Raw genomic sequence first — 16,884 nt, 5'->3', positions numbered from 1 at the left:
AGTGAGAGAGGCAAACCAAGAAACAGACTCTTAACTCTAGAGAACACACTGATGGTTACCAGACGGGAGGGGGTGGGGGATGGGGGAAACAGGTGATGGGGATGAAGGAGGGCATTTGTCATTATGTGCACATGGAATTGTTAAATCGCTGTATTGTACACCTGAAAAATATAATAGTGTATGCCAACTAACTGGAATTAAAATAGAAATGTAAAAAAATAAAAAATAAAAATTAGGTATCTGGGCTTAATCTCTACATTTTCGTGTTAAAGTTAAAACAGCAGGTGCAAAAAAACAAAAAACAAAACCCCAGGTGTTCTGCAAAACTCAGAGTGAACTTGGACATGTGGTGAAATGTAGACAACCACCACCTTCTCACACTTTCCCAACAGCCTGTGGAAATGTGTGTTCCTGCAGAAATGACTGAGTTCATTGATTTATTACTTTATTAGATACCTATTGAGTAATTATGTTATGTAAAAAGATGAAAACATGCATACATACTGGACTGTGAAAGTCTAAGACAAGAAATTTATATTCTAAAAGTCAGAACTAAGTAAATAAATACTGTAAAGACCAAAGCTATAAACTTGACTTATCATCACTAAGCACCAGTGTCTCTTCAACATAAGAAATATATTTTCAGCATCAGAAATTTGACACTGAAAGCCATGTGTTTCCTGACTTGTATCAGAAATGGCCGGTGCCTGTCTAAGGGCTGTTCTCTATAAACTCTGCAATGGTGGAGATTTGCTATGTTTTGGGCTGCTGAACCCTGGACACTGAGGTTTGCAAGTCAGCTGAGACAGCAGGACACAACAGGTCAGGCAAACAGTCATGGAAGCTTTGAGTTGCTCTTCAAGATGGTCGTTGGCCTTAAACAAGGACAGCAATAAAAACCTCTGAATTATTACATTGAATACAATTCAACAAGCCTTCAGCATAAAGGTATTGGACGGTATTCTAGGGACTGAATGTTCCATAGCCTGAAATAAAGAGATTTTGCCATGAATAATAGAGCAAACAGACAAACTGAAGTATAACGCCAAGTATGATATGATCTCTAAATCATGCTAGCATAAAATACCAAATGGACAGTGTGGCAGGGGCCCAGCGCGACCATCCATGTAGGACTAAAGAAGCTTCCTCAGAAGCAGCGACACTTGAGCTGGATATTGAAAAATGGCGAATATCTCCAGGTGCTGAAAAAGCAGGGAGTTGGGAAGCAGAGACCACGTTCAAAGCGTGGTCGGAGGAACCCAAAGCCTGAGACTCTCACGGCCAACAGGAGACCCGGGCAGGGTGTGGGCTGCGACCTTGCCCCGTATTCATTCAGTCAAAGACGCCATCTGTGTTCAGGAAACTAAACTGGTAGACTGGGGAGGCTGGTGGGAATGGGAAGAATGAACCAGCTCTACGTGGAACAGTGAGAAGTGGCTTCTGGCACATAGAACATACAAGCTGTAAACCCTCGTTTATTCCCGAAGAAGTGATTGCTCTCTCTGAATCTGAGTACTCAGGAAGAGTGACCACACCAGCCATCCACAGAGGCTGCTAGTGGGAACAGGGGACTGTGGGGGTAAGTCTAGGAACGACAATGTGTTGCCAACGAAGCCCAAATCCTGGAACAATAGGTGTCTGACCAGCCTCATGACATGGATGAGACGGCACCTAATCACCTTTCCTTAATTGTTTTTTAAGTAAACTCTTCCCCCAACGTGGGGCTCGAACTCGTGACCCCGAGATCAAGAGTCACATGCTCTACCGACTGAGCCACCCAGGCGCCCCCTCACCTCTCCTTATTACATTGCATTGCAGAAAAGCATCTGATTTTTTAAAAAATCAGTAAGAGTAGACTTGATGTCATGCCTATTAAAGCAAATATAGTAAACTGTTAATATTTGTTAAATTTGGCTTGTGTCTATAATTCTGTTTTCTATCTATATTTAAAAATAATGGATATAGTTTTCAGTTTTCGGTTGAGCTAGCTGGTATATTGTGCACATTTTAAATAATGGATACACTAAACTTTTCACTTTAAAATCTTTCACTTTCACTGCTTAAAATCAAAACAAAAAACAAAATAGAAGACACTTGAATTCTCTGAAATGGTTTGGATTTTTTAAACATTGTAAACATACAACGTTTGTGTTGGGGGAATAGAGAGGAGAGTTTCTTAAACATAATCGCGATGCTAAAAATTTTAAAATGTGTAAGACTCTCTCTTAAACCTGTTTTACTGTACAAAGGAGATGAAGAAATTGAAAGTATCAAGAAGTCGAAAGAAAAACACTGAAATGTCAGATAGCTTCGAGGCACGTAATCTCCTTGCTGTCAAGGATGCTCTCACCTCCGCATCCGTTGGAGCTGCAGCTCCATGTGGCGCATGGCGGGGACGCATCTAAGGCGTGCTGCGTGCAGGAATAAAACGCAAGGTTTTGAAATTACCCAAGACTTCCGTGAAATGTAAAAGGACTGACAGATCCACGCAACGACAGGAAATATCCTGTGACTGAAGGAACGAATCTCACTTGAAAGTCTAAAATGTCACATTAGATAATTTCCAGAATCGTCCTGTTGCTTAATACACATTGCTTCGCATGGGCAGATATATAGGTTGGATATTTGAAATAAGTGCATGTGCTACCTCTGTAAGCACGATTTCCTTTTTCAACCTGAAGAAGTCACTTAACAACAATCACAGGGACTCATGGAGCAGACCGATTGGAAGATTAAGAATTATGGCCCTCCAAACACGTCTGTACGTGAACTTTGAGGCTCCTTTTTCAGGCCTGTGTCCAAACCAGAATATTTTGCAATCGAATAACTTGGACATGTATTTTCCTCTTTTTATAATGCAGTTGTTAAGGTTGAATGAATAGAACAGTTTCATTGTTAAAAATCTCTGCAAAATATTCTATGGGGAAAAAAAGAAGAGGAAAAGAAAATTTCAACGTGCCACAACCTTATAGACGTGAAACTCTACACTCATGGCAAGAAATAACCGAAGAAGAACAAGTCTCTCTTAGACAAAAATGCAAATAGCATCATTCTACATTAAGGATATGCAGTGTCATTAACCCAAGTTCAGCCATATGTGTGGTTTACGTAGTGTTCTTAAGTGGAAAGAGGAATGAGGGGCTGGAACCAGGGAGGGACAGGGAGTTACTTTAGTGTAAGAACAGCCCCCGTGTTCCAGCTCCGGACTGTGCCCGTGGTATGTATGGGTCACACTCGTTTAGAGCAAGTAAAAGTCTGTTCCCCAGATGCTCTCCTATTCACTCTCTCTGTATACGACCAAAGTCCCAGGTTTCCTGAAATTCTCATAGGTCCCACTGCAATTACTCCAGAGCTCACTGCCCATGCGGGGAGGGACTTACATCACCAAGGGAGGCAGGGAGACTCTGGGCCTCTGACTGAGTCTCTCACTGCAGCGTGTTTGCTGGGGAGAGAAGAGGCGGCTTTGTGGACTGTTATCGATAGCTCATGACCCACCTCCCCCCGGGGACTCGAGCCCACTGTTGGCAAAACCATAACTTATATAACCTTGTCTCCAAAAAAAAAAAGAAAAATCTACTTTTGGATTATAGAGTGATGATGGCCAATGTCTAGTAGACTTTAGTACCAAAGGTTAAGTTTGGGAAAGCAACTAGCTAATACTTGCCCTGAGCATTTTCTTGAAAATCTATGTGCGTGGAGCCCATTTGGCCCAAGGTCGTTCTTGATAAACAAGATTCAAAGTAAATGTAAGTGTATGTAAAGTTCTGGAGGCTTCAGTTAGGGCTGGCTGTACATTTATTAAGGTACACAGTGGTTCACGTTTTCAATAATGACAAATATATCAATTTTTCTTGATTAGTCAACCTTTAATGCTTGAATGATTTCTTAGACACTGGATGATATTTTGGTATTCTCTGCTCTTTTCAGGAAAGAACTTCCCTTTGCCGACCTTGAATTGACCTCCTGCCACAATGCACTATAATTTCTTACTCGTGTTAGGTGTAGGGCCAAAAGCCCATGAAGGCAAGAAACCATGCTTTATTCCCCTTTTTGTCATCAAATGATTTGTAACTAATAGGTGCTTAATTCAAAATTTTGGAGTAAATAAAAATATAGGGAAAAAAACTTTAAAGATTCAGATAATGACTATCATTTTTTCACTGTACGCCTATTAAGACTGACCACCTTTCTCAGCTGTGTGCAAGGGGTCAATGTGATTGCTAAAGGCAGGAATATTCTCTAATATGCATTGCTCAAGGAATAGGATTTGCAGTGGCTTCTTTTATTCCCTGTCCAAATGAGGGGACATAAAATCCGTTTGGGATTACAGGTAACTACACAAAAGTAGCCGAGCGCACGTGGGCTTTGGCACTGTCTGTGCTCACATACTGGCTGGGACGCTCCTCACCCTGTTCCAGAAGGATGGCTAATCCAGGGTGATCTTTCAGATTCTACTCTCTTACGGAGGGTAGTTGATCGTTCCGGTAAGAAACACGCATCCACTGAGTGGACGGTGGGGGAGTGGGGTGGTTCCCTGCACTGCATCTAGATTCCAGGTAGAGACTTGTTTGGGGCTTGGGTTTTCCTCCACTGTGCTCCAGAGAGTCAAGAAATCCCCCTATTTCACTGCACGCTTCAGCTTGATGGAACAACAGTGCAAACGTTCCAACCTACCCTGTTGCTTGGCTTACAAGATGATTTAAAGGCATGCTCAGAAGAGAAAGTAATGTGCGTGAGAATGAACTCTATGGATGTGTCCATCTATGGCCCCCAACACGGGAGCCTCGAATGCACAGAAAAAGCACATGCTGCTAACTTTGTACCTGCATCTCCCACATGACCGAGAACGGAGACAATCAAAGCAGGGAGTCATTATGAGAAGGAAACGTATTTGTGTGAAGGAGACCGAATCTCGTAAGGACACACACGAGATCTGTCTCTGGAATGAGACACCACGGGGGCAGGATTTCAGTATTTCGTCGTCTTATGGTCCATCGATGGGCGCACTGTTCCAAGCTGTGAAGCAGAATCAAGTAGCCACCACCAGGCTCGCGTGAGGGGATCGGGGACTGAAGACGATACGCAGGAACACAGTGAGCATGGTTGACAACACGGCATTTTTAATCTGTATCTATAGAAAACATTTATATAAGCTAATAGAGGATTATAGAAATACATTTAATATAGAATAGTGTCCTTCGGTGTACTTACTGTGAAAATAGCACATTTATTTAGAGAGGGGGGGTTTATGCCCAAAGTTCTTGTGGATGTTTTGAAATATACCCATTTCCTTCTCTTGCAGTAACTGTTAGCAAGAAACGCAAAAGTACCAACCATGTTCCATGTTCCTCATCAAAAGTCTTCTCCTGTTGAATGCTATTCCCCAGAGTCATCTAGAATGTTCCCATCAGTAAAATGTTCTAGAAAAACGTCTTTTTTTTTGTTCCTGTGTGTGTGTGCGGTCCCGTTCCTACATTTGCCTGCACTCATGCCTCGTGCACATGGCCTGTCTCTCGATCCTCCACGTGCCTTCCTCGTAAGTACAGTGACATATGGTACATTCGTCAGTCTTGACTTCTCTTCCAGCGGGGATGACAGTTGTTTCCGCAAAACAGTTTGGGCCTGCAACGCAGAAAAACGTTTTACATTAGCAGTGTGCATAAATATATAATGCATTTAATTAGGTAGCCAGCTTCACGGTATATGTTTTATTCCCTCTCCTGTGAATGACAGTGGGGAAGTGACAATTTAAACAATATGAAGCACTCCTACTTTTGTCCTGAAATGAAACTGGCGTTATTTAAATCTTTTATGAGTGGCAATACTGTGATTTTCACTAACTGTTCCATCCAGGGGGCCTTCTACAGAAGTCCAATCTGCAATCACTTGATTTAATTAATTCTAAGTGACCACAGAAAAAAGTTAATTAACTGTGACTTTCAAAGAACCGGTCTCATTCTTCATGGCACCTTTACAAGAGGGAGTTTAAATAAGCAAACTGCTTGGAGTAACAATAAGTCCCGTGTAACTTCCGCACCTCTCGGAGTGGGTTTTTGGATATTGGACATCAGTGCCCAAGGGGCTTCTGTTGGTCCCACCCCCGGGGCCTCTGACTCACTCAGTGTGGGATGGGGCCGAGAATGTGCTGTGATAACATGTTCCCACGCGCTATGCGCTGCCGCCCGTCCCCCAGACCGGGACCCCTTTTGAAAAGCACCATCTTAGTGTTAACCAGGGCTGTATCTTCCACAGGCTTCCACGCCAGCCCAAGATCTGCTCTACCTCCAGACCTCCCTCTAAAATGGAAACGTGAGCATTTACTGGGGCCTAAATAAGGGCCCCCAGCTTTGAACTTGAGCACTGAGTCAGATTCTCATTCTCCCTTTTTTGCCTCTATAGTCTTTGCTAACGTGCTCACAACCAAAATATGCTTAATTGTGATGTATGCAGCCATAAAAGCGATAAAAAAAAAAAAAACATTCGCCTACAAATTTTTTAAAAATAAACTAATCCAAACAAGCTCCAGGATAAAAACTGGCTCTTATAATTCTAAGCAGAAAAACTCATGGTTTCGTGGCTACTGGTTTTCACATTAGCCAAGTGGTCAATGTCATCCTCTGGACCCCGTGCCCCAGTATACACAGCCCCTTCTCCCTGCAGGGGCTCTGCTTTCTTCTTACCCCCAGCCCTTCCTACTCAGACACAGCCCTAGGATTCATCCCTTCACTTATTTTTTTCTCTGTTGGAGACCTTGAAGCATTCACAATCATCCATGTGGGGATGAATCCAAATCGCAGCTCCAATCCCCTCTCTTGAGCGTTGGTTCCGTGTTTCCAGCCTGCTGACACTTCAGACTTACCAGGTGTGGTCAAGACCCTCTCCTCCATCAGCTTTGGTGAATTACAATACTTTAAATACAGACCCTCGCACACCCAGTTGGCCAATGTGAGGTCCTCTATCTCTGCACATTCCCACACAACCTACTCAGGGCTGCCTCCTGACCCCCATGGCCCGGGATGGCTTCCTCAGCTCTCTCTCTTTGAGGTCAGCGCCAACAGTGGTGTGGCAGCCAGTCTGGGCAGGACCCACTTTGTCAACACTTGTCCCACTCGGCACGTGAAACACCTGTTAATTTTACATTCCACTCTAGCTCTCTTTAGCATGCTTCTTTCTTTCTGTTTCTTTTGCAGAGTTTAATCTAAGGACACAATCTCCTTCTCATTTGTCCTAATATCTACCAGTGTGCTTTGCCCATAGAAGACACACCGTAATTGCCCAGAAAACCTGTACTTGTGGGTGTTAGGTCCTTACAGGTCTCCTCTCCAGAAAAATCTGGATTCAAAATCTGATACCACTGCTAATAGTTATGTGATCTTGGACTAAGTAATTTCATTGTTTTGAGCTTAAATAGCCTCATTTACAGAAGGGCAGAGGACCCGGATAGACACTTTTCCAAGGAAGACATCCAGACGGCCAACAGACACATGCAAAGATGCTCCACATCACTCATCATCAGGGAAACGCAAATCAAACCCACAGTGAAATACCACCTCACACCCGTCAGAATGGCTAAAATCAAAAACACAAGAAATAAGTGCTGGTGAAGATGTAGAGAGGTGGGAACCCTTGTACACTGTTGGTGGGAGTGTAAATTGGTGCAGCCACTGTGGAAAACAGTATGGAGTTTCCTCAAAAAATGAAAAATAGAAATACCATACAATCCAACAGTTCCACTACTGGGTATTTATCCCCTCCCAAAAAAACACTAATTTAAAAAGATACATATACCCCTATGTTTTTGCAGCATTATTTACAATCCCCAAGCTATGAAAGCAACCTGAAAGTCCACTGATGGCTGAATGGATAAAGAACGTGAATATATACTCAAAGGGATATTATTCAGCCATAAGAAAGAATGAGATCTTGCCATTTGTAACAACGTGGATGGACCTAGAAAGTATTATGCAAAGTGAAATAAGTCATTCAGAGAAAGATAAATACTGTATGGTTATATATTTATGCATGTGGATGCCCGATTGTTCTACCACCATTTGTTGAAAAGATTATCTTTTCTTCATTGCACTGTGTTTACTTCTTTGTCAAAGATCAGATCACTATACCTATTTGGATTTATTTTTGGGCTCTCAATTCTGTTTATTGATCTGGTTATCTTTCTTTTGCCAATACCACACTGTCATTTCATGTGGGTTGTCAAACTTGTAGGCACAGAATTGTTCCTTGTATTCCTCTGTTATCTTTCTAACTTCTGTGGGATCTGGAGTGATGTCCCTTATTTCATGATATTAGTGATTTGTGTCCTCTCTCTTTTTCCTTTAGTTAGCCTGGCTAGAGGCTTCTCAATTCTATTGATTTTTTTTTTCAAACAACCAACTCTTGGTTTCTTGGACTTTCTCTATTTCTCATTTTCAATGTAATTGATTTCCGCTCAAATTTTTTTTTAAAGATTTTATTTATTTATTTGACAGAGAGAGAGAGAGAGCCACAGCAGGAATACAAGCAGGGGGAGAGGGAGAAGCAGGCTTCGGCTGAGCAGGGAGCCCGATGCGGGACTCGATCCCAGGACCCTTGGATCATGACCTGAGCCGAAGGCAGACGCTTAATGACTGAACCACCCAGGCGCCCCTCTGCTCAAATTTTTATTATTTTTTTTCTTCTGCTTACTTTGGATTTAATTTGCTGTTCTCTTTCTAGGTTCCATAGATGGGAGTTCAGACTGATTTCAGTACTTTCTTATTTTCTAATATATGCATTCGATGTCTTGAGTGTCCCTCCAAGCACCGCTTTTCTGCATCCCACAAATTTTGATCAGTGTGTTTGCATTTTAATGAAGTTCAAAATGTTTTAAAATTTCTCTTGAGACTCCTTTTTTGACTGATGTCTTTTTTAGAAGGCTGTTGTGTATCTCCAAGTATCTGTGGATTTTCCAGCTATGTTTCTGTTACTGATTTCTGGTTTAATTCCACTATAGTCTGAGAGAAGACACTGTATGATTTCTGTCCCTTTACATGTGTCACAGTGGGTTTTATGGCATGGATTGTGCTCCATCTTGGTAAATATTCCATGGGAACTTGAGAAGAATGTGTATTGTGCCATTGTTGGATAAAGTAGTCAATAGGTATCAACTATATCCAGTTGATTGATGGTACTGAGTTCAACTATGTCCTTACTGATTTTTTGCCTCCTGGAGCTGTCCGTTTCCAATAGGAGATGCTGAAGTCTCCAACTGTAATAGTGAATTCATGTATTTCTTCTTGCAGTTCCATCGGTTTTTGCCTCATGTACTCTGAAACTCTGTTGTTGGTGAAAACACGTTGAGGATTATTATATTTTCTTGGAGAACTGACCCATTTATCATTATGTAATTACCTCCTTTATCTTGGATATCATTCTTTGCTTTGAAGTCTACTCTGAAATTAATATAGCTACTCCTGCTTTCTTTTTATTAGTGTTAGAATGATTTATTTTTCTCCATCCACTTACTTTTAATATATACATGTTTTATATTTCAAGTGGGTTTCTCATAGACAATACATTGCTGGGTCTTAAGTTCTGATCCACTCTACTTCTGTCTCTTAGACCATTAACATTTAAAGTGATTATTGAAGGGCGCCTGGGTGGCTCAGTCAGTTAGGCGTCCAACTCTTGGTTTTGGCTCAGGTCATGATCTCAGGGTAGTGAGATTGAGACCCGCATCAGGCTCCACGCTTAGTGGGGAGTCTGCTTGAAGATTCTCTCCCTCTGCCCCTCCCCCCACTTGTGCATACACATGTGCTCTCTCTCTAAAATAAATAAATAAATCTTTAAAACAAATAAAGTGATTATTGATACAATTGGATTTCTATCTACCATATTTGTTACTCTTTTCTACTTGATGCTTTTGTTCTTTGTTCCTATTTTTGTTTCCTTCTTTTTCTGCCTTTTCTGGATTTAACTTATTAGCACTTTATATGATTGTATTTTCTCTCCTTCTTAAACATATGTTGCACTTCTTTTTTTTTTTTAACTAATCCAAGCCCACTTTCAAATAACGCTCAAGTGTAGTGTTAATAATGACAAATAACAAATAATCCCAACTCCTCCCTCCCGGCCATTGTATCCATATTATTATTCATTTCACTTATTCATAAGCATAAATAAAGGTATCTATCCAACTACCTATCAGCATACATAACTGAATCCATAGTTACTAGTATCATTTTGAAGGAACTATTTTCTGTTAGATCATTTAAGAGTAAGAAAAATAAGGGTCACCTGGGTGACTCAGTTGGATAAGTGTCCAACTCTTGACTTTGGCTCAGATCACAATCTCAGGGTCATGAGATCAAGTGCCACATCCAGCCCCGAGTTGGGCTCCACGCTGGTCATGGGGTCTGCTTAAGACTTTCTCTCCCTCTCCCCCTGTCCCTCCCCACTGCACACACACGCTCTCTCTCTCTCTTTAGAAAAAAGAAAAAGATTAAGAAAAATAAAAGTTTTTGTTTTACCTTTACTTAATCATTCTCTGATGCTCTTCCTTTACGTAGATCCAAGTATCTGCATTTCCCTTCTCTCTCTCTCTAAAGAGCTTCTCTTAACATTTCTCGCAAGGGAGGTCCATTGGCAGAAAGCTCCTTTAATTTTTGTTAGCCTGAGAAAGTCTTTCTTTCTCTTTCAGTTTTCAAGGATACTTTTGCAGGGTATAGAGTTCTCTCAATACCAAATATTTTACTCTACTCGACTTGCTTCAGTGGTTTCCAAAGAGCAGTCAGATACAATCCCTGTATTTGCTCCTCCATAGATGAGGTGCTTTGACCTCTGGCTTCTTTTAAGATTCTTTCCTTATTTTGATTTTCTGAAGTTTGAATATGGTATGCCTAGGTGTAGGGTTTTTTTTTTTTTTGGCACTTATTCTGCATGGTGTTCTCTGAGCTACCTGGATCCATAGGTTGGTGTGTATAACATTAATTTGGGGGAAATTCTCAGTTATTCCTTCAAATATTGCTTCTGTTCTTTTTTATGTGTCCTCCCCTTCTGATATTCCCATTATGCATGCATTACACCTTCTGCAGCTGTCCATGGTTCTTGGATAGTCTGCTGATGAGCCCATCAAAGGCATTCTTCATTTATGTCAGTGCTTTTGATCTTTTTTCTAGCATTCTGGAATTTATTTTTGGTTCTTTCTTAGAGCTTCCATCACTCAACTTACATTACCCATCTCTTCTTGCATGATGTCTACTATTTCCATTCGAACCCTTAACATATTAATCATAGTTATTTTAAAATCCTAGTTTGAGGGGCACCTAGGTGGCTCAGTCGGTTAAGTGGTCAACTCTTGGTTTCAGCTCAGGTCATGATCTCAGGCTCATGAGATCAAGCCCCACACTGGGCTCCATGCTCAGCGGGGAGTCTGCTTCTCTCCCTCTCCGTTTCCTTCTGCCCTTCCCCCACTCCCTCTCTTCCTCTCTCTCTTTCTAAAATAAATAATAAATCTTGAAAAAGAATAAAAAATAAAATTCTGGTTTGAGAATTCCAACATGCCATAACTGACTCTGGTTCTGATGCTTGCTCATCTCTTAGAACTATTTTTCTGGCCTTTTAGTATGCCTTATAATTTTTATAAATTTTTTGAAAGTTAAATAATGTATTGGATAAAAGGAAGTACTGTGAATAGAACTGTAGTAGCATGGTGGGAAAGTGTGGGGGAGGGGAAGCATTCTCTAGCCTATGACTCGGTCTCCGTCTTTTCCCAAGCCATTGACTCTGGACTGCAAAACTCACAAGTGCTTCTTATCCCTACACCCACTTTGGTTGTTCAGGATGGCTAGATTGTGCTGGAATTGGGTACTTCCCTCCTCCCATGTGGAAAGCTAGGGTGAGATGGAGTTGGCTATGTCCCGTACCCCAGGTCAGTTAGACTCTGGTCAAATAGTTTCTCCTGAGGGCAGACAGACGCTGTTAAAAAGAATAGAATACTCTGAATGATTTCAAAATGGTTATTTTCCCTTTCTCCCTTCCCTAAGACATTAAAGCTCACAAAATTAGGGGAACCCTCCATGACTGGGTCCCACTGGAGTTTTTGACTCTCAGACTCATCCACACTGAACCTCCAGCAATTTCTCAATTACAAGTTGGGTTTTCATCAACTATAGTTTAGGTTTTCTTAGCCCAGCACTGGTTCCCATGGAGGTTTCTGCTCTGGTAAGTTGTGCTTCTCTGTAGCTATCTGTCTGTGTCTCCAATTTTAGGGGGAGCGGTTTACCCTGTGACCTTACTTCTCTGATGAACTGGAAACCACAATGACTGATTTTTGAAGACTGAACCAATTTTGCATACCTGGAATAAATCCCACTTGGTCACAGTGTAGAATTCTTTTTGTATATTGGTGTATTTTGTTTAATAATATTGTAGTAAGAAATTTTGTTTATATTTATGCAGGATATTGATTTGTACTTTTTTTTTTTTAAATTGTCTTTTTCTATTGTCTTTGCCTGGTTTTGGTATCAGAATAACACTGACTTCATAGAATGGGCTGGAAACTGTTCCATCCTCCTCTGTTGTTGGAAGACATTGCATTGAAGTGGTATTAATTCTTTAAATAGTTGGTATTATTCTCCAGTGAAACCGTCATGGTTCTGAGGGGAGTTTTAAAATTATGAATTCAATTTCCTTAATAGTTTTCATATAAATTATCTATTTCCTATTTGGATGAGTTGGAGTAGTTTTTATTTTTCAAGGACTTAGCTCTTACCTTCCGAGTTGTGAAATTCATGCATGTAGAGCTGCTGATAATATTCCTTTGTCACTCTTCATTTCTGTTGGGTTTAGAGGGGTATCTCGTTTTATTTCTGTTATTAGTAATTTGCATCTTCTCCCCCTGCTAAAATCCTTTGTTTTGCTAGAGGCTTATCAATTTTGTGGATCTTTTCAAAGAACCAATTTTTCTTTCATTGACTTTTCTCTAGTGATTTTCTGTTTTCAATTTTATTGATTTCTGTTCTCATCTTTACTATTTTCTTCTTGCTACTACTTTTGGTTTATTTGGCTTTTCTTTCTCTAGTTTCTGAAGTGATGACTTAATTGATTTGAGAATTTTCCTCTTTTTTAATGTCAGCATTTAGTTCCATACATTTCCCCTCTGGTACTGCTTTAGCTGTTGTCTCATGGGTGTGGATGGGTTGTATTTTCCCTTTTCATGAAACATTTAATTTTACAGGCTGTAACTCAAGAACTACTGAGAATCTTGAGGAAAAAAAAAACAACTTCTGCTTCTGCTAACTTCATAAACTAAAAGATCAATTACTGAAGAGAATCCTGATGTATAAAAATAGATTCTGGGGGCACCTGGGTGGCTCAGTCATTAAGCGTCTGCCTTCGGCTCAGGTCATGATCCCAGGGTCCTGGGATCGAGCCCCGCATCAGGCTCCCTGCTCCACAGGAAGCCTGCTTCTCCCTCTCCCACTCCCCCTGCTTGTGTTCCCTCTCTCACTGTGTCCCTCTCTGTCAAATAAATAAATAAAATATTAAAAAAAAAAAAAGATTCTGGCCACCAAAGCCATTTAGTGGCAAGTAAACCTCCATATATTTTACTTCATTAGTAAATAGGGCAATAGGGAGAAACAGCTTTTAATCTTTATCAATTAATCTCATTATAATTTAACTTTCATATTTATATGCTACTTTAGCAGAAACAGGAAGCATAGAGAACAATTTGACAAATATGGAAAATGAGATTTAGAACAAGTATTAGCCAAGTCACATGGCTCGTAATTAATTACTGCTACATTACGTCATGTTCTTCTGGCCTGGTTGTTAGGAGAGGACCCTCTGCCTAAAGATGGCTAACTTCAAAACGAACACGGTATAGAATGCTCTCCTTGCCTCTGGGACAGTTGTTCAAGGTGACAGCGGGTAGACATGGCTAAACCTCTCTGTGCTAATCTGCTGTCAGGGCAGAGGGTTCGCATTATGAAAGCTGCTGTCTATACCATCGGGACCCCGATGTGGCTAGATGTGGCTGATGCACAGAATCAGAAGAGCTTGTACCAGACCGAGCATGGTGAACGGAGGCCTGATCGTGGAGGGCCGTCCACGGAGGGAGCCTCTCCCGTCCCGTCGGGGTCCTCCACACTGCATCTCCTGAGGTGCAGTCTGTGTCGAGTCCCCGTTCTGCCCCGGTTACCAGCACAATTAGCCCGTGACGGGTGTGCTCACTTACTGTGCCCTCAACTCACGACACATGAGGCTGAGGCTCACAAATTCCAAATCCAGGCTGCACCTGCTGGGACATTTGTAATGAGCCATCCATCCCCCTGGCTTCTGCTGTGTCTCCACCAGAACCTCCCCTCACAGTGACCACCTCCGTGCCCAAGACGGGTGCTTTCCCTGATGGGGAGCCCCAGGGTGCTGCAGCCACGACCACACTGCAAATTCATCCCAGGGTCTGGGATGGAGCTCAGGACATGCACAATCGGATTACAGTTTTAGAATTAAATCATGAACTGACCTAACTAAAGTGAAACTAACACGGCCATGCGGTTGGGTAAGTTGCCAATATGCTTAAAGTTTTTTTTTTTTTTTAAAGATTTTATTTATTTATTTGACAGAGAGACAGCGAGAGAGGGGACACAAGCAGGGGGAGTGGGAGAGGGAGAAGCAGGCTTCCCACTGAGCAGGGAGCCCGATGTGGGGCTCGATCCCAGGACCCTGGGATCATGACCTGAGCTGAAGGCAGACGCTTAACGACTGAGCCACCCTGGCGCCCCATGCTTAAATTTTTATAACAAGCAATGGTAAGCAGCAAGAAGACGTGGTGTTAATGAACGCAAACGTACACAGGTGCCTGGCGGCATATCTCCTTCTCCTGCATCAGACTAAACACTGAGGCACAGCCCGGCACCCGAGAATGACGGGGCACGGGGGCAGAAGTCCGTAGGAGCCCGGCAGGGCCAGCATGGCTCAAGGCAGCTCATTTTATCCGAGGCGCTAGGTTATTGGCATTTGTTCCTTGGGACCCATGACGTTAAAATAAGAATAATTCCCACGTATGCTGAACTTCACATCAGTTCCTAGTCTCGAAACAGTGACGTTTTCTCTACCCTACTGTCAATCACACTCCTTACCCACAAATCTGACTTCCGAACATGAAATCCCCCCGCTGGTATTTACAGAGGAAGCAATGTATTTCAATTTCCTTGTCATGCACCTGGTGTATATGGTCTCAAAAAGGAAATACTATTTTCCTAACATGCATTCTCATCTCCCGGCCAAGTCAAATGGAATAACCAAGTACATGTTCGTATGTGTGTGCATACGTGTCCATGTGCACATGCACGTTCTTCCAGGAAGGATCTAGTACAAAATCATTGTTTAGCTAGAAATTGACAAAAGGACAATTAAAATAAGGAAAAATTTAAAATGGCATTAAATTATGCACGAAAAGGAAATAGGTTTAATCTCTGTAAAAGAGACCTTCTTCTTCAAAGAAAGCTATTCTGTCAAAGGAATATCCTGTCCGGGGGGGCGGCTCCAGGAGTGAGCCATGAGGTCGCGATGTCCCATCTTTCAGCTCCTGGGAGCTGATGTTCCTTTCAGCTTCCTGGGAGCACACCTATATTCCAATTCCTGGAACTTAGGAGTAGGTAACTCCTGTGTCATCTTATTCCGATCCTTCCAAATTGATGCAGTTTATCGTAAACCACCCAGTCTGCACCGAGATTCAAGAAACAAAACAATCCCTCATTTTTAAGTGAAGCATTCTCAGAAAACGCTTTAGTAAATAATAAGGAGAAATGAAAGAAGTGTTCCCCAAAGTTCTGAAACATGGTGAAAGGTCTGCTGCTTAAAAGAAGTCGCCCCCCCACAAAAAATTTTTTTTTAATTTAAAAAATAAAAGAAGTTCCCACTGTCAGATAAATCAGGGCAGGTTTCGTTAAACAAAGCAAATGGGGTCTGTCTCCTGCAGATCTGATCTGCGTCTTCACTATGCCGATCTGTACCGAAAGCCAGGGAGGGAGGGCTCGCGTGTGCAACCTGTTCTAAACTCACCTGACCGTGGAGACCTTTGTGCACAAACAGTTATGAATATCCTGATGGGCATTTTTATTCCGCAGAGCAGTGTTTGAAAAATGAAGCCATAAAGTAAGCGCAGAGAGGGGGACAGACCCCCCCCCCCCGCCACACACGTGCTTGCAGAGCCCACAGGCGGACACTGGGGACCAGCACAGGCCAATTCTCCCGCAGGCTAGCAGATCGTGGGGCCCAACCCGCAGCCCACACCCCCTCCCCGAAATGTTTCCTAACCCAAGCACACTGCTCACCTTGTCACTGGGGAGGCAACCACGGGTTTCAGTTTTTACTGACCTTGGTTTCAGAATTATAGACTATGTTATTCCCTGGTAATAATCCACACCCATGAAACCACCACACGAACCAAGGATCGGGACATGACTGCGACCTGAGAAGCCCCCTGTGCCCCGACCTCAATGAGCAACAGAACTCATAGGGTTGAGCGTGTCTGCACTTCGTAGGAGTAGACTCGTCATGTATAGACCCGTCTGCGGCAGGTGGCTCTTCTTTGTCGGGGAGTTCCCGCGATCATGCATCTTTAGTTCATTCTTGCTCCGTTTTCTGAATATTCTTCAATGCATTTATCCTTCCTATTATTGATAGATGTCTGACTTCCAAGTTTCTGTTAACAGTAGCTGGCTAGACTAGTATTGTGGTAGCTGTTATGGGCGTAAAAGCTGCTATAAACACTTTTAGACTTGATTCTTCTTTGCAATCTGACCCCAGGAGTCGGGTACTCGGGTCACATCGGGTATGTGACCTTTCAGCCCTAGTAGAAACCCATTCATACACATTTTCCCAAAGTGGTTGTGACGATTT

The 16,884-nt window shown here is 42.2% G+C and overlaps 1 protein-coding gene across 1 annotated transcript in view; it reads right to left on the bottom strand.

Moving 5' to 3' along the window:
* Nucleotides 1-216: 216 nt before the first annotated feature.
* VWC2 (von Willebrand factor C domain containing 2) overlaps nucleotides 217-16,884 on the bottom strand; it is a 114,110-nt gene continuing 97,442 nt past the window's right edge. Inside the window, exon 3 of the mRNA XM_032430472.1 lies at nucleotides 217-5,622. Within this exon, the coding sequence (XP_032286363.1) occupies nucleotides 5,471-5,622 (152 nt within the window). The 3' untranslated portion in view covers nucleotides 217-5,470. The remainder of the gene's footprint in view (nucleotides 5,623-16,884) is intronic.

This window comes from Phoca vitulina, unplaced genomic scaffold, assembly GCF_004348235.1.
Source record: "Phoca vitulina isolate PV1807 unplaced genomic scaffold, GSC_HSeal_1.0 scaffold44, whole genome shotgun sequence".
Taxonomy (NCBI): domain Eukaryota; kingdom Metazoa; phylum Chordata; class Mammalia; order Carnivora; family Phocidae; genus Phoca; species Phoca vitulina.
The sequence above is the reverse complement of the archived record's forward strand: the minus strand, read 5'-3'. Positions and strand labels throughout refer to the sequence as shown.